Source organism: Mytilus californianus, unplaced genomic scaffold (genome assembly GCF_021869535.1).
Source record: "Mytilus californianus isolate M0D057914Y unplaced genomic scaffold, xbMytCali1.0.p SCAF_3, whole genome shotgun sequence".
NCBI lineage: Eukaryota > Metazoa > Mollusca > Bivalvia > Mytilida > Mytilidae > Mytilus > Mytilus californianus.
Window position 1 is genome coordinate 8898153 of NW_026262679.1, and position 22738 is coordinate 8920890.

At 33.6% G+C, this 22738-nt stretch overlaps 1 protein-coding gene across 3 annotated transcripts in view; it reads left to right on the forward strand.

Moving 5' to 3' along the window:
• LOC127733922 (transient receptor potential cation channel subfamily M member 2-like) overlaps positions 1 to 22738 on the forward strand; it is a 125114-nt gene that overhangs the window by 36765 nt on the left and 65611 nt on the right. For 2 of the 3 annotated variants that reach the window (XM_052243393.1, XM_052243394.1), the window contains exons 10-19: positions 711 to 779; positions 2049 to 2172; positions 2820 to 2948; positions 3790 to 3889; positions 4258 to 4489; positions 13554 to 13649; positions 14007 to 14150; positions 15181 to 15495; positions 18359 to 18554; positions 19245 to 19404. In XM_052243393.1, coding sequence (XP_052099353.1) covers positions 711 to 779; positions 2049 to 2172; positions 2820 to 2948; positions 3790 to 3889; positions 4258 to 4489; positions 13554 to 13649; positions 14007 to 14150; positions 15181 to 15495; positions 18359 to 18554; positions 19245 to 19404 — 1565 coding nt within the window. Of the gene's footprint in view, positions 1 to 710; positions 780 to 2048; positions 2173 to 2819; positions 2949 to 3789; positions 3890 to 4257; positions 4490 to 13553; positions 13650 to 14006; positions 14151 to 15180; positions 15496 to 18358; positions 18555 to 19244; positions 19405 to 22415; positions 22598 to 22738 lie in introns of all 3 variants that reach the window. The other variant, XM_052243395.1, reaches the window with a different exon arrangement.

Genomic DNA, 22738 nt, shown 5'->3' on the forward strand with positions numbered 1-22738 from the left:
CGTTCTTTGGATGGAAACTTTTCAAATGAGTTGGAAAATCAAATTATTTCCATGCACAGACGAACCAGAATCTCGTCTTTAATTTACAAAAGTAATGATGTCCCCATCGGGATACCAATTACCAGACGATATGTTCTTTTTATGTCTAATTAGTGCATTTGTGCATTTATAAGCTTGATTTTTTAAAAGGCAATTGCATAAACTACAAGAGATACAGTTACTCCCAGATTTATTTAAAGACAATTTTTTAAACAGAAAAATTCGGCTGGATAAGATTAGATGGAAGTGTAGTTTACAGAACAGATAAAATCTTAACTATCAACTTAGAAAAGGACATTCTTTATCAAGGCTTCCACAGAGTTTTACTCAAAATGATATTATCATCTAATCTCTATAATGTTTTTACATGTAAAACCAATTATGAAAAGATTTTTAACGCATGGAATAATGCAAAACTAAATTCAAAGATTGCATAAAATTTTCGTTACATTGTGGAAACCTCAGTAAGGCAGACGTTACATATTTGGCGAAAAGTTGAATTATTTTAATTTGTCTATAAATCATACAATGTTTGAAAAATGCTATGAATTCATGAAATATAATACCTATGAATTAAAAAAAAAAATCTACGATACGAAATTCAAAAATAAATACCCAGTTACTTCCGTTCCTGTTGCCAATTATTTTCATTCTTCAACACATTTCAACAGACTATCAAATGTGAGTGTAGTAGTAGAGATGGCGAAGGTGACTGTCAACACATCTGGTCAATACTTATGGTAAGTAATGTATACTAACGAATTATTTTCAACCTACTAGTAAATACATTTAGATAGAACATAAATGACATTTGAACATATATAATATGATTAAGATTACATTCTAAGCTGAAGGGTTGTATTCTATCGATGCATACTTGTTTTCTTTGTCAATTTCATAATAGAGTCTAATTATAATGAAGGAGTAAATTTACTAATACATAAGAAGGTATAAAAACGAAAGTACGAGTATTCAAACATTTGGGTTATAAAGTCTGTTATGGTTCTGTAAGGTCAATAAAGATGGTTGGTCCCTCAAACAGTGTGCAGAACAATCGCTTTGAGGAGACTTCACAAAATTAATTTCGACAACATAAGAAAGCAGATGTATCAGAAAGCACTCTTTTCAGACGTCAAAAAGCAATGCGAAACGTACTTTCACTTTCCATATATAACAAAGAAAGTATTATCAAGAGTGTATTTTAAAAAACATAAAGCATGGTTTGTTACTTATCCAAAATTGAGAAAAGGTCAATAATTTACATGTTTGACAAGGATATAAACAACTACAGGTCATCGGGCGGACTTCAACCAAAAGTAAATATCCCTCCGCATTTATAGGTTTCATAACACGTGTGAATTGGAGATCGCTTGATATATTTTTAAAAAAATCACACTCAGTGCAGTGTGATACGAGAAATATCTTTTCATTCAGAAATGAAACCACACAGACTTTACCCCCAAAGTCTTGTTCCTGTATGGTTATAAACAATGTGTATTGTTTGTCACTGAAAATACACCATCATCTAACAAAACATGAACGATCAGTTTCCTATTATTCTGATGTTACAACAATGCAAAGAAAAAAACTTTTAACTTTTTAAATGCTTTATTTGTGTTTATATGGTGTAAAAGTGTTACTTGATAAATGCATGGTATAGTAATTGTTTTACAACCCGGGGGAACGTTTACATTTTGTCAGAACTGTATTGATCTTTCATAATAACCATACAATGACATACATGTAGTTCTACAAAGCTTAAAATTTGACGTAGCTCTAATAGGCTGAAAAAGTTTGAAAATAGGGTCAAAATCGCATTTTTGGATTCAACTAAAAAAGTCTACAAAATATGTGAAAATAAACTTTGCTCGTGGATTCCAAGACCATGGGACATGTAATATATGTGCCCTTTCTCTCTGAATTTGTTGCTATTATTATTTTCATGTTTTAAGTATCTTAGACATAACAATTTTTTTATATTTTTTTGAAATTTAATTAATCTGTTATAGGGCTCATCTAGTTCTGTTACGGAACAACTGCTAGAAAACAAAGAAAAAGAAGAAGAGGCAAAATGTCGGACTTGTAGACAGGCAGGCAGGCAACTATGTCAACAGTTTTTACATTACCCTAAAAGTATGTATTCAATTTTAATTCAGTTTGTCCTGTAAAAGCAATATAAGACTTTGAAGTGAATAATCATATATAGAATTGCTCAGATTATCGTATAATTTATATGTTTTATTTAAATCAACAAAAAAATAAAAAATACAATTAAAATTCTAAAACAGATGTTTAAATAAAAGTCAAGCTTATGAAAAAAACTTCTGAAACAGATTTTTTTAATCTAAAAATAGAATTAAGTACTGCAAAAACACCTTACCGTTATTTTATAAAGAGTAGATACACGTGTATTACAAATATTTATCGGTATGGTTTGAATTATTGTTTTAGGGGGTAGTTAAATGTATATAGTGAACGTATTATACCGGTTTCAGTGAACTCGACACGTGTTACTGATATAACCTTTATTGTTGAAGGCCGTACGGTGACCTATAGTTGTTAACTTCTATATCATTTGGTCTCTGGTGGAGAGTTAGTTATCTCATTGGCAATCATACCACATCTTCTTGTTTTTATATTCATGATTATGCACGTTTGAGATTAAAGTAAGGAAAAGAGACTCAGTATCATAATTTTTCTTATTATATATTTCATCTGCTTCAGATTAAAAATATAAATGTTCAGATCTTTAATTTTGATTCATTTTTTTTGGATACAAGAATCATACAATAACGAAGACATAAAGAATGAAAGGAAAGATATTTACCAAGACCTTCTGATCTGGTCCTTGTTTGCTAACAGACAGGAACTAGCGACGCTATTCTGGGTGAAATGTGAAAATCAATTACGTAAGGACGTTTTCATTTTCTAAGTAAGAAAGAATAAGTACTCAAATCTTTATACAAATATTGTTCCGGCGAAAAGCCATCAACTATTTTTACCAGTGGGATATTTTTTAAAGAGATAGCCTTTGTTACATAAACAATCTACATTACATAATATTACTAAAGTTTTACTATAATTGTAAATCTCCTCTCTGTGACAAAGTTGCATTGGATGGATAAAAAGGTAAAGAAATAAGATAACAAGGGGGGTTCTTAAAAACCATTTTGAAAAAGACAAAGTAACTTTATGGACAAAAGAAAAAAGAGAGTCGATAAAACTTTCAATACAAAACTGAAGATAAAGCAACACGAACAATTGAGAAAACCGGATGTGAACTTTCCATTAGTGGCAATCCTAGTTTTTAGAGAGTGATCTAAAATCCTTGTGAAAAGTCTAATTTATGGAGAATCCTATACGAGTAATTAAAAACGAAGTTGTGGACACGACAAAAGGAATTTATTGCGGGCATCTGTAACATAAATATTTGATTATCAATCTTTAATGATGGCGTCCTTAAACTGTGACAGATATGACTTTTAAATTTACCTTTAAGTTTCCTCGTAAGTAGCAATCCTCTACCAAGGATAGCCTTACATATATCCTTCGTATTAAAGATGTGTGTAGGGAGTTAATGAGTATATGTTAACGAGACAGCAAATAAACTGGACATTTCACAGATCATGTTATCTAGTAAGATAGTACAAAATTGAAGAAAAAAATCCGGTTTAAAATTAATTCAGAAAATTGTGATTTAAACTAAAAAAATCATGTATTAAACTCATATTGGTTTTTCTAAATTTGTAGTAACGGCAATATTGGCAAGCTGTGTATTAAAAAAAATGGCTGCACGAGCAAAGAGTGGAAAAGATCAGTTCTTGTACGATGTAATTAAAGAACATTCAAGGTAAATAGCATACTATGTATATAGCAGGGATTATTGAAGATCCATTTGAAATTCGTGGGTTAAAGTAAATAACAAAGTACAAATTTTCTATAGTAATATTTCAGAATTATCCAAAAACTCAAGATCCAATATCCAGGAAAATACACACAATGTTTCCTCGATCCACGACCTACCTATTGTATTTTGTCCATTTGAATTATTAAATACATTTTTCAGGCGATCGTGAATGCCCCACCTCCTCAAAACAAAAACAAGAACAAAAACTTAAACAAAAAATCCAATAACCCATAAATTATGTTATGCATGATTTGCAACTTTAAATATGTTTTGCCAAAGACAGTTTCAAATATTGTTTTTATATGATATAGAATTTTCGAAAAACGAGCTTTAGACTTACAAACAAAACTTTACGCTGAAGACTCTGAAGTGGCGATGGATTTGATGTTAACAGAACAAAAAGTCTGGGACATCAAAGTCAGCCCATTAGAATGTGCATTTGACAACGCAATGCTGGATTTTATTGCACATACCTGTGCACAGAGACGTCTGAACAAAATATGGTACAAACAGATCGGAGCAAGTCTTGGTGATTTTTGGAAGGTTAGTCTTTTCAATATATACTTAGTTTATATTTTGACATCTTTGTGTCAATATACATAATTTATATTCATCATATAGACATATTGATACTATTAAATATTATCAAAGTACACAGCTAAATTGCATCTGTACATATTGTATTATATCTTTTTAAGTCCCTTTTACGTAATAAAACCTCATAAAGTCAGCTTTTTTGTTATCATAAGCATTTACATTACAAATACAGACCAAAGATCGCAATTTTAATTTTGTAAAAGCTTAACATATGTTTATCGAGAATGTGATTTGATTTTGTACAATTTAATCTACCAGGTATATTATACCGGGGTATGTTTTAAATGTATAACACATGTGTTTTCATAATTATGTCATGCTATCAATGTCAATTTTAATGATATCTTCTCTCTACTTTCGGTTTCTCCTAGACTTATGAGATTTGGTTCTCCCATTGATATCATCATCCTCTTTTAATCCCGTCTAAAGTTGGTATTGTAAACTACCTTTTTAATTGTTTTGAAATTCAAGGTTTAGATTTTATCCTTGTGGCCATGTTGTCACAGGAGGCCTTCACATAGTCAGAACTGATATGAAATATAACCTACACATCGTAAACCTTTTTATCGTAAGCGAATAGAGTGTCGTTTTGTTTGACAAATATGGAACGCCACAGCTGTCTTATGTGGTACTCTGATATTACGTTATGTTGTAGTATTATCTATACTACATATGCCTATAAAGAAAACAACACAAACGCAAATATCAGTTTGCCGACAGCCCGCCGTATTTGATGGACGCCGGATGTAATTTTATAATAACAAATACAATATTGTTTCTATTAAACAACAAATAACAAACATGTTGTAATTCAATTCTTCTATACATTATAAATGAACATTCTCTCTTAAATCTTTCCAAAGTATTTCCCTCACGGATAGTCGAGGCCGTCCAGGAAAAACCATATTTTGTTAAGTGGAAAATTGTATCCGACGACAATGCACAAGCCTATCTCAGGAAAAAGGTAGTCGGACCTCACCTTCTATAACGAGAGAGATGACGAAAAAACAAAACTTCTTGAAATGAATACATATATACATATATATATATATATATATGACTTAAGTTTAAGTCATGCACGTACGAACGGCGGCTAGAAAGTGACAAACAAATCAAACATACCTACATACCCGGATCTAAATCAACCCCTCTGATTGGACCATACGCATATTACCCATAACGTCAATACAATATTTTCCCGCTTCACTTCGAACCGCGAGAAAATATTAGTATTATCTATACTACATATGCCTATAAAGAAAACAACACAAACGCAAATATCAGTTTGCCGACAGCCCGCCGTATTTGATAGAAATTACACAAAGAACGGGGGCCAGAATAAATAAGAGCTAAACAAATATCATAAACCCAATTCCTTCGAGACCTGTAAACGTTTCTCTGTGGAGTCAACAATGTAACGATCTTTGCTAGAGTCTGACTTCCACCGGCCGTGTTTTTTCAAACACCTCTCGTTCACGTTTGCATTTGCAGCAGCCGTTGCACCACCGGCTCTGAAAGAATGTAGGCCTATATTACAATTTGGTGAAACTAACCTAACTCTACCTAATAAAGCCTCCCTAGCCGCCGTATAGCTTAGCTTTTTATCTTTATCTATAAGTTTACAATTTTTGCCCGATCTGCAAATCTGCCTAAATAAATATTTATTGGAGTCAAAATCGAAATTGGCCAATTCAAAATATCTTATGAACATAACGTATGGACAAGCTATGGATAAACCTTTCGAAATGAGAATTTCGTTTCCTTGACGATACTGATCGGTTTTACTTTTGTTAATATACAAAATCAAATAATTGTCATGTATAACGACATCTTTAAATCTTAACGAACTAATTTCATCATAGCTCAGAAAACCAGAAAACTTAGTAATATCATTGTCAAATCCCTAATAATGAGTAAATCATCTGAATATTTAAAGTGCGTACATAGTTCAATTAATATCTCTGCTGAAACCGGATCTTTTTTGTTGGAGGTTTTAGTTGTGGTTCGTTTGGAAGCTTCAACTATGGAAGTAACGAAAGAGTTTATAGTAGGATCTGGTAACCCACTCACTTCATGGGCCCATTTTATACCGTATAAAGCATTGGAAACGGGATGACTAGTAGATCCATTGTTCAATAAATTTGTCAAATATAAAGCAACGTGTAGCGGTTGTGCAGGTAAAGCATCTTGTCCATGTTCTGTAATGAATTTTTCCCACCTTCTAAAAGCGTAGAAATACGACTTGACTGTATTGTCACTTTTACTGTTCAATAATAACTCGCACATCTTCGGATATAGACTATACAAATGGCTTCCTGTTTCTACTCCACTGTCCTCTATTGCGACTTTTACATGACGATCTAAACTGATGCCTGTTAAGAAAATGAAAATTATAAGTATCTATGTTTTTCATTTAATATTTAGAGCAACTAATCTGAATTTTAAGAACTGCGAGCCAAATATACCGTTTTGATCCCTTCCTCGTTTAGTGAGGCTCTCACCTTGAAAAAACCTGTAGTCTCTTATGAAAGATTTAAAATGACCTACTTGGTCAACTAACATTGGCCAATAAGCGGCAGATGTCCACTCAGAAACAATCAAAGTATGACTACCTTTATCCTGTATCATTTTGTTAATGGTCTGTGGGACCAAACGAGGTGGTGGAACTAACCAATTATTCTCGCCATCCCATGACACAGAAAAAGCATTAATGCCTGATGTACCTGTGCACCAGAATTTCGAATTGAATTTGTTGCATTTTGCATTGTAATCCTGTGCAAAGCGATCAAAAGTATATGGACCCCATAACTTATTCAGATACGTAAAAATCCAATCGTCGATTTCCCAATCATCACAATCTGATTTTCTACTTAGACTGTCTGCTTTATCGTTATGCTCGCGTGGTATCCATACTAAATTTAGTTTGATCTTGTTCTCTTGACAAATTTCATGAACAGACATAACGCTTCTGTGTAATTCTTTTTTCTTACTACCGACTTTCATAATGTGTGGTACATTTTTATTGTCTGTGTAAACTCTAATTGTCATACCATGCAATTTGATCACTTAAGATTTCTTAAAACCCTTTTTACTGATTCAAGTTCTCTCCATGTAGAGCTTTTTACTTTTTCAGTGGAAGACCAACTTCCGTATATCTCTATCGGTTCGTCCTCTGAACCTGTGGTCAAATGACCCCCGAAACCTGTTTCTGAAGCGTCACAAAAGACGTGATAGTCTTGAACTTCATTGTGTGTCAACTGACATAACTGAGATCCTATCTCATTTATTTTTTCTATATTATCTAACCAAAACCTGCATTCATTTACAGCTTCGAGACTAAACATCACGCTGGAATTCCAGCATTCTCTTGTAAGTATGCAATCATACATAAATCTAGATCTTAAACGTGCAAGATCCCCTGAAACAGCCTGAGTTGAGATGATCAGTCCAACAACACAAGCAAGTGACCTTACTTTGAAATATTTCATTCCCTTTTCATATTGCTGTAACAGATCACTCAAAGCGCTTTTTAACTTGTTCAATCTTTTATTAGTGACTTTCAGTACACCCTCTTCCAAACACCAACAAAAACCTAACCACTCCAGTTTTTGTACTGGAGACCAACTACACTTTTCATGTGCTATTTCGAAACCAAAATGATTTAAATCATTCCTAATCGCATCACTAGCGGTTAATGCCTCCGAATAAGAAGAACCTCCCCCATAATCCATCGTCTAAATACATAACTATTTTTAACCCTTTACTTCTCCAGTGTTTTACGACTTCCCGAACTACTTTACTGAAAATATAACCACTTGTTGCCAAGCCAAATGGTAACACGTTGTAAACGTAAAATTCATCCCCCCATTTGAAACCAAGGTATGTAGTGTCGAAATGTGAAATTCTTATATGATGATATGCACTTTTCAAATCGTATGAAAAAATGTAATCTCCTTTGTTAAACATTTTTCTAGCTGTGACCGCGTCTTCGTATTTGTGACGAAATTTAAATAAATGTGGATTTATATGTCTGGCGTCTAATACCAATCTTAGTTTTGACCCATTGTTAGCTACTGTTAGAGGGTTTATAACATGAGGTTGTTCTTTTACTCTGCTTATGCACCCTTTTTTCAACAACTTTTCGATTTCTTCCGCAACAAAAATCTTATTGTTGCACGCCGACTTATTATTTTCTAATACTACACTCTCTGGAATTGTTAAAAACGGAATCACATACCCGTTTTGTATAACATTAATAACGTGTTCGTTAGCACCTATCTTTGTCCAGTTATTGACATTTTCTAATAAGCTACCTACAGGTGATATACCTGAGTGAACATGATTACTATTAATCGTAGTATGTGTATTGCTAAGGAATGTTGTGTTGCGTAACGTTTGTTTTGAATACGAAGGTGTACTCGGACTACTACTAACGTTACATAAAAACATATTAGTACTTATCTTGTTTGTATGCTGCACCGTAGCATGAGGACACTCTCTCCTCCAATGACCAGTTTCACTACAATTGAAACATCTTCCAGGGCGAAACATCTTGTTTGTATTAACTGGAATCGGATTCTCTGGAGCCAGTTGTTTAGTCTTATAAGGTGTTGGCCTTGGATCGGTCTTGCGTTTAGCCTTCTCTTTCTTTATCTTGGAATCGGCTCTACTTTGTGCCTTGTATATTCTTTTTTCATCTTCGGAATCTTCTGCCAAAGGATTTGTAGTATATTCGTCGACAACACGCCATCCTGCGTCTGAAGAATCTGCTAACTTTATGAGCTTTTGCCTTGACTTTATCACATTTCCATATCTTCGTAAATCTTTCTTTTTGCGGTTTGGATGTTTTCGTTGTTCAAATTTTCTGATTCTAACTGGCTGTTAGCTTCGAGAACCTTCACAAAAACCTTCTTGTTGTGTTTATACTGTTCTTCATTGCCCCTTTTACGGAACTTAAAGGTCTCTGTCATGATCTCGTCGATTTTGGCCAACTGTGACTCGGACAATGCCTTCTGGCTATCCTGGATGTTTTGCTGGAAACCATTTAATCGTGTGTCGAGCAGAGAAGTAAAGCTGTTCAATAGTTTATCTTGAGTTTCTAGTATGGCACTTTGTACTTCGGCCTGGATTATTTCTCTGATGTCGGCGTCCATTTTAAGTCATGCACGTACGAACGGCGGCTAGAAAGTGACAAACAAATCAAACATACCTACATACCCGGATCTAAATCAACCCCTCTGATTGGACCATACGCATATTACCCATAACGTCAATACAATATTTTCCCGCTTTACTTCGAACCGCGAGAAAATATTATTATTATTACTTGATGATATTTTGTCTTTACATAATCTGGTTTTGACATTACGTAATGATGTTTTGATATTACTTAATATGGAATAGTCATTACTTAATGATATTCCGATATTACATGATATGGTTTCGTCTTGACTTTATATGGTTTTTTCATTACTTAATATTGTTTTGTCATAACTCGAAGTGGTTTCATCATTATTTAATGTGGTTGTGTTATTAGGCAATGTTGTTTTAACATTACTTGATGTGTATGTGGCTTAACGTAATGTAGTTGTTTCATTACATGATGTGGTTTTGTTATTTCGTAATGATGATTTGCCAATTCCTTATATGGCTTTAAAATTACATAATGATGTTTCAAAATTTGACGATAATACACTACATGATGTGTTCGTTCCAGTATTTGATGTGGTCCTGTAATTTTTTGATGTGGTTATCACATTACTTGATGAAGTAAAACCACGTGACTATTTGGGAAAAACTAGTTCTATTTTTAAAACCGATTTCCATGTTTTATTTGCCTCGGATGAGTGTGGCAATCCATCGAGTTAGAGTAAAATTAAAATTCGGGTTACTGTTCGAATTAAACTTCGAGTTAGTCTTCGATTTAAACTTCGAGTAATTTTCGATTTCGAGTTAGAATTCAAGCCATAATTAGAATTAAATTCGAGTTAGCTTTGAGTTTCGAGTTGAACTTCGAGTTTGAGTTACCTTTTGAGGAAGAGTTCGAGTTAGACTTCGAATTTGAGTCTCATTTAGATTAAGATTTCGAGTTGAAAATGGAGTTATCTAATATGAGTTCATATTTAAATTTTCTATCGTCGATCAAGGGCTTTTGCTAGGGCTTCCGAAAAAAGGGTTAAGGGGTATGCGTACAAAAGATAAACAATGTTACAGTATACAAAACACCACATAGAAATCGAAATAAAGTTAGATGTGGTGTGATTGTCATTGAGACAACTATCCACCAGAGTTTAAATACAGTGGGTGTAAGCAATTATAGGCACCCGTAACTAATAACTAAACAACTTACGAAAAACAAATATGACACACATGAAACAACGACAACAATTGAATTACAGGCTCCTGACTTGGGACAGGGACATAAAGAATGTGCACATGGCGGAGTTAAACATGTCTGTGAGCGCTAAACCCTAACCCTACCATGAGTGAATAGTGTAACAGCACAACACAAGAATAAACTGTAATAAACAGCTGCGCCATGAGCGCATGATACGCCCGTCGCTTTTTCAAAGAATAAAGTTCAATAATTTCTCAATGTTATATCAGAAATTTATAAAAAACTAAAGGGAAGTTATCTTGAAAGATATAAACCAGTCACCAAAGCACTTTGAAGATATTGTCCGAAAACTGGAAAATCACCCATTTTTTATGAATAAAACCCAATAACTCGGAAACGTAAAATCTAAAATTTATAAAAAAACGAAAGGGAATTCACGTCAATAGATATAAACACTTCACCAAAGTTTCATGTAAATAAGTTAAAGCGTTTTTGAGTTGTTGTTCGACATGTTGACGACGGACGGAAAGACGCACAGACGGACAGACAGACGGACGGACAGACGGACGGACGGACAACGGTATACCATAATACGTCCCGTAAACGTGCTTATAAAAATCAAATGCAATTGGCTTAACTCTATAGATCGGTATAACTAGGCAATATAAATTCATCAAAATCCTGGGGTGATCTCGGGTGCTCCGGAAGAGTTACCAGATGCTGCTCAACGTGTGACACCCGTCGTTTTATTCGTGAAAGTACAAACCTAGTGATTTGGTCTAATTCGGTAGGTCACATTCGAGAAAAAGAGGACGGGATTGTGGTTTCGACAACTGGAACATATCCGTCGTCACCTGTGAAACAGATATTCCAAAAAGTTTAGCTTTTTTTTACTAGTGCGAGGTATATCAGAGAATGGAATTTATAAAAAATATTTATTAAAAGATTGACATTCGTATATGTTCGCTAAAAAAATTTCGGAGAATTCTTATTTTATAGAATTGATGCTTTGTCGCTTAGTCCGATACCCCTATTTCCCTGTAACTTTAGTGTGAGTTGATTTAAAGTGTCTCATTTGTTGACAATAAAGTACAAGTCATTTGATGTGTGTCCAGCCTGCGATATTAATGTCGCGGAAGTGAGACACAACAAACCTATATTCCGTCGTCGGCGTCTTCATCATTTAGATCGTTAGGTTACTCGTTTTAATTTTTTTTTACATTTGTCATTTCTGGACCTGTTATAGCTAACTATGCGGTATGGGTTTTGCTTATTGTTGAAGACCATACAGTGACATATAGTTGTTAACTGCTACGTAATTTGGTATGTGGTGGAGAGTTGTCTCATTGGCAATCATACCACATCTTCTTATTTTTATATAAGTTTTATTTGCTTTAAATATTACCAAATTAAATTATTTTGTCATGATAAATTTTCAAACCTCCATGAAGTGTTATAAAACTTGTATAGGAGTTAATCTTCTTTATCGAGATAAAGCATGTACAGAAAAACAATTTTTTTAATTTTGTTTTTTTACCGATAAATGGACGTTTTACAGTCAACATTACACTTTTACAATGACAGCAGCAATCTCAGGCGAGTGAGTTCTTCACGAATTTAATGTAATACTGCCTCCATTTGAGAACTAAGGGAAAAAAACGGCAGGACCAAGTGGTTTGGGGATACCCCCCTTATGTCCGAAATATTGATTTTTTTTGTACTTTATTTTCTGATTTTTGTCTGCCGTTTCCCTTTTTCTTCCAAATAACTCTGAACAACAACTTGAACTTTAATTTGAACTTGAACTCAATAGATAGCGACACTTATCCGAAGCACATTAAACAAACGACATATGGAAATCGGGCTAAAAATAGAACTATTTTTTCCAAAATGGTCACGTGGCTTTACCTCATCAAGTAATGTGATAACCACATCAAAAAATGACAGGACCACATCAAATACAGGAACAAACACATCATGTTGTGTAAAATCGTCAAATTTTGAACCATCATTATATAATGTTAAAGCCATATGAAGAATTGGCAAATCATCATTACGAAATAACAAAACCACATCATGTAATGAAACAAATACATAACGTTAAGACACATACACATCAAGTAATGTTAAAACCACATTGCCTAATGACACAACCACATTAAATAATGATGAAATCACATCGAGTTATGACAAAACCATATTAAGTAATGAAAAAAACCATATCAAGTCAAGACAAAACCATATCACGTAAAATCGAAATATCATTAAGTAATGACGATTCCATATTGAGTTATATTAAAACATCATTACGTAATGTCAAAACCATATTATGTAAAGACAAAATATCATCAAGTAATAATAAAACAACATAACGTAATATCAGAGTACCACATAAGACAGCTGTGGCGTTCCATAGACAAACTTTCTTTGTTTCATTCTCCATTGGTTCCGATTTGGGCCGATTAAGAGCTACAAACATGGAAAGGACACTTTTTTGTTGCTTTAAACAGTTCATATTTTTATTTCTATCTTGTTTGGTTGGTGGTTTATTGGCGTTCACCCCACATAACCGTTTATGTTAAAATGCAATGCTTAAAAATGAACCAAAAACAGTGATATGCATCTAACACAGAAGCGGCTTGTGTTATATTTAGTAAAATTTTATTTTTTCAGAAAGGTTTCCTGTATGGATGTCGTAGAAATGGTAACGGTAATTTACGACTTTGCCGATTTTTTTATGCACCACTGACTCGTTTTCTTGTGCATTATGTAAGTATTTCTGGAAGCAGATAGTTAAAAAAATTTTAAAAGATTTGAAAAATAAAAATATCTGTACAATGAAGAACAGCAATAAAAGCGTTGTTTCTTTGCTTTTAGTGTGTTTTTTTTTTTGCTGTGCATGTACTGATTTTGTGTCATGGATGGACACCCCATATCCTTTGTTTTTTCTATTATAAAATTGAGCATTGGCAACATGTAACAAAATAAATTTTAGAAAAGTGTGTTTCGTCTGCACAGTCTATCTAAACGGTCAATTTCAACAGCCAAGAGACAATTCATAATCATAATAATAGTATTGTCAAGTCGGAGAATCGTGTAGATTTATATAATTCTGTATGCTTCTAGATAATATTCCTCGCTGCAATGGTATGCTACAGTGCCTTCCTGTTGATAGAACTGTCACGATATGTAAATTTACAGTCGATCAAGGTTTACGAGTGGCTGATTTATGCATGGTTCATTGGGGACATTTTTGAGGAATATAGAGGAGTGAGTTTAATATAGTATGTAGATATATAGTCGCCGCTAATGTATAAATGGCCAATGATTGTTTCAGCATATGCCTTAAAGTTCGTTTTATTTGTCATTCACTCGTCTGTTTAAAAATGTTTATACATGTAAGCTGTTCTTTACATAAACATGAGGAGATGTGGTATGATTTCCAATTAGACAAATACTCACCAGGGTTTAAAATATGTGGATATAAAGAATCATAGTCCACCGTACGGCTTTCAACAATGCGAAAAGCTTAGACTGTATTGTCAGCTATAAAAAAAAACAACAGGAAAAATGTGCAACAATGCAAGCAAGAAAACTAATTGCCTAATTTATAACAATATTATGTACGAAAAATAAATACGTCAGACATGAATCAACGACAACCACTGAATTACAGGCTGCTTACTTGGTACCGGTACATAAAGAATGTGGCGTAATTAATCATGTTTGTGAGCGCTAATTCCTTCCCTTACCTGGGACAGTGGTGAAACAATACAACATAAGAACAAATTTGTAAAAATCAGTTGCAAATGGCTTAAATCAATAGATCGGTACGAAGCACACAAAAAAAACTACTAACATAAAAACGATAGACAAAAAGCACCGATATAAGAGAACTCGCAGTTACTGAAAGCTTGTTCAAAGCCAATACAACTAATAAATAAATCAAGTTCTCCCAAACTAAAGCATTGTACATCTATAGCAATATATATTTAGTTGTGTTTAAATTTCTCTGAAACAAAATCAATGTTAGTACCGATACAAACAATATTTAAAAATTTACTGCGGTGTTAAATTGATTACTGTTTTAATAAGTTTATTCAAAGGATCAAGGAGTTTACATGGATCGTATTTAAATTTACGGACTCTATAAACAGCATCATCGTGAAAATTAAGTTGAGAAAAGTTACAGAGTACAATAATGGCCATGAATTACTTTCACTGAAATCTTTATAAACTACTTTTAGGTTTTAATAGTAAAAATACTTCTTTTCATATCGCTTTTGAAATTCAATTTCAGATTTTACCTTGGAACAATGACATTATTAAAAGCAGATTTTCAAAAGACGAAAAGAACGAAAAAGCCTTAAGCCAGTCGGTCAAATACAGAATTACAAGATATTTTTATGATTTCTGGAATTCGCTTGATTTTATATCGTATTGTATTACAATAACAGCTGTGTTTGTAAGATTTTTATATCAGAGTACAACAGAAACGAGCGTTCTTGCAAGACGATTTTATAGCCTTAGTTTGTTTACCATGTATATGAGATTTCTCCATGCACTTCTGATGTCAAGAAAACTTGGACCCAAGATTATTATGATTAAGGAAATGGCAAGTATCTATAGTAAACATCAATGATATGTCATACTTTATGTTACAGAGATGAACTCAATTGATTTTATAAGCTTCCCTGTTAATATTACCTACCAAAAATTAAGATCGTAAGACTGATCTTGCTGATTTTAAACGTAGAAAACCAAAGACTGAGCAACATCAAAAGCCGGGGGGATATGAGGTGCTCCTGAAGGTTAAGCAGATCGTGTAATAATAGGTTGGTAGGTTGGTAAAGAGCCATTTTTTGGCCGCAACTATTAAGTCCATTATTTCAAAACGAGTGGTAGTACAAATTAATTCATTAGCATGTGAGAAATTGAAATCTAACAATTCAAACTAGAATCTTTGAAAAACGTGATGTTTTCAAATTTACAATTGTCAACTTCCAAATTTTTCAGCAGTAACATATTCTCTGCTCGATCGCATGGTGTTTGAATATATCAGTTAATACATTACGCTCGTACATGTCCACACTATGCGAACTTAGCAGGGGTGAGCTCCTTACGCAAAACTGTTCTAACAGAGTAATAAGAAAGAAGAACTGAAATCAAAACTGCATAAAAAACTCACAATAGATACCAAAATTAAAATGTGTGCGCCAAATGCGCGCTTCGTGTACAAAAGACTCATCAGTGTCGCTCAAATCAAAAGAGATAAAAAGGCCAAATAAAGTACGAAGTTGAAGAGCATTGAGGACTTAAAATGCCGAAAGGTTTTGCCAAATACAGCTAAGGCAATCTATTCGTGGGGTAAAAAATCCTTAGTATTTCAAAAATTCAAAGTTTTATAGACAATTAATTTATGATAATCACCACATCAATGACAATTCATGTCAACACAGAAGTGCTGTTTATGGTATAAGATTTATCACCATTGGTTGACTGATACGATGTCTCAACTTGCTAACGACATTTCATCGAGGTCTTAGAGCTTTACATACCAGTGCAGTTGTCTGATCTGTAATTTAACCGATTGTGTTCTATTACCAGTTTTGATATTTTGACTGAGTAAGGATTCGCAAGTCGGTTGATGCAGGCATAGCATCAGCGGCTAACCCTGTCGAATAACCTGGTATCGCTCATTTTTTTAGTTTATGCAATTCTTACCGATTTTGTTTCTTACTCTAATTTCAATCGATATATTAGATTTGAATATCGGTAAACTACTGTCGCCTTAAATTATCAAGCATGTCTTTGAAAGCTTTGACATATACTGCCACGTAAGACAAACATAGAGATTGTGCAGAAATTGACAAATTCTTCTGGAATTCAACCAAATTAGGACCCGGTGAATATATCACGCAGCGGTTGACAAACTAAATATTCATAATAAAACAGTTCTTTTTATAATCAATTAGTTAGAGGCTACAGTAGTTGTTACAAATATAACGTTAAAAAGTAAAATAACAAAAATACCGAACTCTAAGGAAAATGGTTTTATAGCTAGCTAAACCTCTCAATTGTATGACAGTCGCATAAAATTCCATTATAGTAACAACAATGTATGAACAAAACAAACAGACATAATAGGTAAAATGTCAAAAATAGGGGTACAACAGTCACCATTGTGTTATAATCTTAATCACTATAAAAATAAACAAAAATGTCAACAAAGAAAAACAAAATGGCATAAAGACAAAGCACATAAGCAAAAATGAAAGACAAGAATCCAAAAAAATTACCATAGCACAAGAACATAATGGCGGGATGTATAAGTACCGAGCCACGCCAAAAGGATATTTCCAAAAATGAACTAAACAGTAAAGGTTAATAATTTACAAAGACAAATAAAAGAACACTATAACACGTAATTAAGATGATACACAAGGTCATTATCTAGAATCTATACTTCAAGACCATCATGTATTATTTGTGAAGTTGATACGGAATATTTATCAACAAAGTCTTGGTATCTTCCGATGAACGTTTTCAGAAAAAGTTTGTTTATCGACTCACGCGTTATATGTTTCTGGTCCTTAAATCTAAAAGCATTGTATTATGTTATATCGGTAATACAGATAACTAAGGTTCAATTGAAAAAAATATCTGTATCAAGGAATTGTAATGTTTCTGCAACTGAAAGTTGGGGGCATATTGTTTTACCCCTGTCCGTCCGTCCTTCCGTCCGTCCTTCCGTCCGTCCGTCCGTCCGTCCGTCCATCCATCCGTCCGTCCGTCTGCCCGTCCGTCCGTCCGTTCGTCCCATTATAGGTATATAATTATTCCAGATAACTCCTCCTACAGTTTGAATGCTAGGAAGTTTTCACTTTGCTGGCTGTTTGTACATATATTGAAGGCGTCCATGTGGTCAGGGTTTTGATTTTTATTAATATTTGCACTTTTTTTTTTGGGAGATAGTTGAACTTATTTTAAAATAACACTTTGCATCTGCGGGGGCATCATTTGTGTCTCCCAGACACAATAACATCTCAAAGAACGTTTTACATTGACTTTGTTATGATACAGTTACTTCAGAGTGGAGTGCTGGGGCATCACTTTGTCTAGTTTTTGATACTGATAGAAAGCTCAAATTGCCTCTGCTGGACTATAAGTTATGTTTTTTTACAATCTTGTAAGGGAGTATCTATTTCCGAACGGAGACGTCTGCTATAAGAGGTGCGGTCTTCCGAGTCTCTCTAACTCACAAAAATGTATGTGAGGCCAGTATACATGTCCTTTGTGTGTATCGTGAAAAGTCGTGACCTGCGCCAAACTTTCAGAATTATCCTTACTGATTCATCCAATAGTAATTTTCAAGATGATAAACAATAACATGACAATTACATGTACTGTCTTTCCTTCACTTTGACTAATATCTTTTGAAATATTTTAATTTATACTATTTCAAACTATCATTTTAGTTGAAAGATTTGTTTCGATTCATTGGCATCCTGTTTGTGTTTATGGTTGGTGTTGGTGTTTTATATCATGCCAATATGTATCCAGCACACTATGATATGTGGAATACTGGTGGCTGGACATACTGGAGAATTTGGAAAATTATGTACATTCCATATTGGCAAATTTATGGAGAACTTTTCCTTGATAAGTTTGAAGGTAAATATTCACTCTTTCTTAAAATAATGCATAAACAGAGAGTTATATATTTTAGTAGCGCATTTAAAGGATAGATTTTTCCTAATACTACAATTTCCATGCGAAATAATTCAGCTCACAATCTTAACATCTTTTGAAAGGTCGATTTGATAATGCATTTTTGTAAATACCAAAAGAAAGAGTTTCACGAGATGTCGAGCAAAGTATACCTCACTCAGTATTAGAAATTGACGTAATGTTTTATTTTCAGCGGGTATGATAAAATTCACAATATTGTTAAACAGGGACTGCCAAGCAAATCAGAAAATAATTTACAAAGTTCAACTCAATATAATAAAACTTGATGAAACGATGAAGTATCAAATAATTTCTTAATACAAAAACTGAATATTATGTAACGAAAAATTCCTTGGACAGTTGATAAAACAATTCACAGTAAAGCCAAGCAACAATAACTGCCCGGCAGATGTGAAAATCGCTTACTTGGTACACATCTACAATTTAAGGTTCCAGACGAAATATCAAATATCTTTACTGCATAAGTGGAGTACCGTGTAATGGTTTTTATGGACGGGTGGACAATGACATTGCGGTCTTCCACCAATTTTGTGAGTGTGGATATAATCTGATTTATTATTATTAAATACAGTTTACCAAAACAATTGCCTATAACAGAAATCTTCATTTCAGTTAATAGTACTACCCCGTGCACTACAATACAAGACGAATGGGAAAGTAACCCGGATATAGAGAGATGTAACCAATATGACTGGGTCCTCATTGTTATTTCTGCATGTTATATGCTTATATCCAACCTACTGTTAGTCAATCTTGTCATTGCCTTGTTTAGGTATGTATCTATATAAGACATATAAGGTATTTCCTTCACGAAAAGCTAATTGAAGTATTGAAGAAAAATGTTAAAAATTCTTCTTCGACTATTTTCATATGATAAAAGAATTGCAATTAAGTCAGTCATTTCAGGAAATAAGATATTTCTTCAATTGTTTTTTATTACAGAAAACATTTGATGTAACATATCTTCATATGTTAGGCTGTCACACTGCTCTCCCATGTTAGGGGAGGGTTGGCGCGCCCGAAAATATGTTTATCGCCGCCACATTCTGTATGTGCCTGTCCCAAGTCAGGAGCCTGTAACTCAGTGGTTGTCATTTGTTGCTGTTTATCAAATTTGTTTTTCGTTTATTCTTTTGTATATAAATCAGGCCGTTAATTTTCTCGTTTGAATTGTTTCACATTCGTCATTTCAGGGCCTTTATGGATGGCTATGGGGTATGGGTTTTGCTCATTGCTGAAGACCAAGCTATCTAGTTGCTAACCTTATACGCTATTTGGTCTTTGCTTGAAAGTTGTCTCATTGGCAATCATACCACATCTTCTTATTCTTATATATCAATATTTATAGTTTTTTTAAATGCCATTCTCAATAATCGCAAAAATATAGTAAGTTGTAGTAAAGTTCCGGAATATGAAGGCACCTACTTTAATTTAATTATTTCTTACCTACGTATGAATGTTCAAATTCACATATCAATTTAAACAAATGTACTTTGGTTGTGTATAATAACATTAAAAGCGAATAAACATATTACATAGTCAATAACTGTGTTTACTCTTATAATGAGTACTTTGTATTGTTTTCTTTTTTTTAAGTTGTTATTGTGCTTAGTACCAGTCTGATGGTGAGTAAATTGGGTTCCAACTGATTTTAACAGTTATCGCTTATGTTGTGTATTACACTAGACTAACTTTCAAAATAAAAATGAGGGAAAAGCATGAACCCAAAAGGACACTCAGTCAAAATGTCACAATCGGGAATAAGACACATTCTTTAAAGTTACAGATCAGATGACTATACTGGTATCTAAAGATCTATAAAAGGGAAAATATGTCGCTACTAAGTTCAGACACCAGCACATTGTTTCGTCAACCAGTTCTTGATGGTAACCGTAAAACTTATGTAGTGTCGATTTCTTCCTCACACTATGTCGGAGCAGTTTTTGTGTAAGGAGCACCGCCTGCTAATGAGGTCAATATAGTGTGAATATAACAAGTGTAACGTATTAACTGAGATATGTGAACGCCATACGATGGAACATACGGTATGTTACTGCACAGAAATGGGAAGTTGACAATTGGAAAGTTGAAATCATCGCGTTTGTCATAGATTCTAGTTTGATGTCATCCATCTGTCAATATCTAGGAAAATATCAAGGTATGAAGTAGTCCTTCTACTATCGATAGTATCCTTAATCTCATGTTTACTGGGTTATATGAGATACTCATTGAAATATGGTTATTGAGTGAGGTTCTTCACAAAGTAAGATTTTTCATGACCTGAAACATGGAATTGAATCTACATTTCCCATTTTTATAGAAAACATTTCCTTCATAAGACAATGTAGTCAATCTGTAAATTGAGTATGGGATATAGTTTTGTAGAGTGTAGAAAAATCAAAGGTTTTGACATTACTGCAAAATTGAAAAGATTGTGATTGAAGATTTTGGAGTAATTTTTCAGATTTTTTAAGAATCCTCATCTGATAGACACAGCTGGTTGAATATACCTCATCACAATGCTTCTGAGGCAATCTTTTACTGTAAATTGGATAGTGGTATGCAGGGTCGGATCCAGCCATTTTTAAAATGGGGTCCCAACCCAGGATAAGGGGGGAGGAGGGGGGTTCCAACCGTATGCCCCCATTCAAAAGCATTGATCGTCAAAGAAAACCCCCCTTGGATCCGCCACTGGTATGAACTTTAGAATTTGTCTAGTCGAACATCTAGACACAATTGTTTCAGGACCTCCACAATTCGATTTCAGATACCCTTAAATGTGTTTTGAGGCCCACAATTATTTCAGAACTTCCATAAATATTTAAGGATATCCTTAAAATGAGTTGTGAAGGTCTTTTGAAATATTCAATTATGAAGCTCCATGAATATTAAGGATATCCTAAAATATTTAAGGATCTCCTGAAATAAAGCAATTTTGACCGGTTATTTATAGAAATCCTGAAATATTTCAGGATATCCTGAAATCGAATTGTGGAGGTCCTGAAATATATCGGGTTATCTTGAAGTCATGTGTGGAGGACCTGAAATATTTCAGAAACTCCTTAAATAAAATACTTTTGACTTCTACATAGATTAAAACAAAGATATTTTAAAAAGCCAAGAAATATGACTCTCATTCCATAAGTATTTCTTGGACACTTTCAGTACTTGTTTCATCTTTACAAGTTATAAAACATTCAAATATGAATAAAAGTAAATGTGGAATTTGCGCCAATGAGACAACAAACCAACAATAAAAATAACCATTAAGAGGGCAGCATTAAATACAACGGTATGTGTTATGTCAATGCCATATGGTAAGTTATTACTCCAAATAGTAAAAATCGAAATACATTACGATATGGCATAAAACAACAACTGACAAGTTTCGCGACTTGGGGCAGGCACATGAAGAAAAACAGGAATATATCGTTGTCTAGATCACTTTCCTCCCCCTTTTAATGTTTATTTGTGGACAACAGAAGGTACACACAAGAACATACAAAACATTTCTTAATCATATTGAATATATTTGATTGAAATATTGATTGAAAGGCTGGAATCAGTTCAATTCCCATACTAAGCAACTATTGTATAGTCTCTGCAGGTGCTAAGATTTTAAACGTATTGTATTTGCTGTATTTTAAGACTATTCACTCCATCATAGGAAAACAGGGTAATATATCAAATAAATCATTTTGTCATTACTTGCAAATGATCAACAACTTAACTTGACGAAACAGTAGCCTTAGGTAACGAATTTAAAAACTATAATTCTTTTAGTTACCGTTTTGAAATTGTGCAATCCAATTCTGAGAGACTTTGGAGATATTGGAGATATGCTGTTATCATGGATTATCGTACCAGAGTTCCTGCTCCTCTGAATTTGATTATCAGACCTTTTATGACGATTTCAAAATGTATCAAAAGTTGTAAAAAGTGTTGTGGTAAAAAACCTGGAGCAGGTCAGTTACATGTTCATATAAGAGAGGCTAAAGATACCAAAGGGACATTCAAACTCATAAATCGAAAATAAACTGACAATGCCATGGATAAAAAAAAAAGACAAACAGACAAACAATAGTACGCAAAACACAACATAGTAA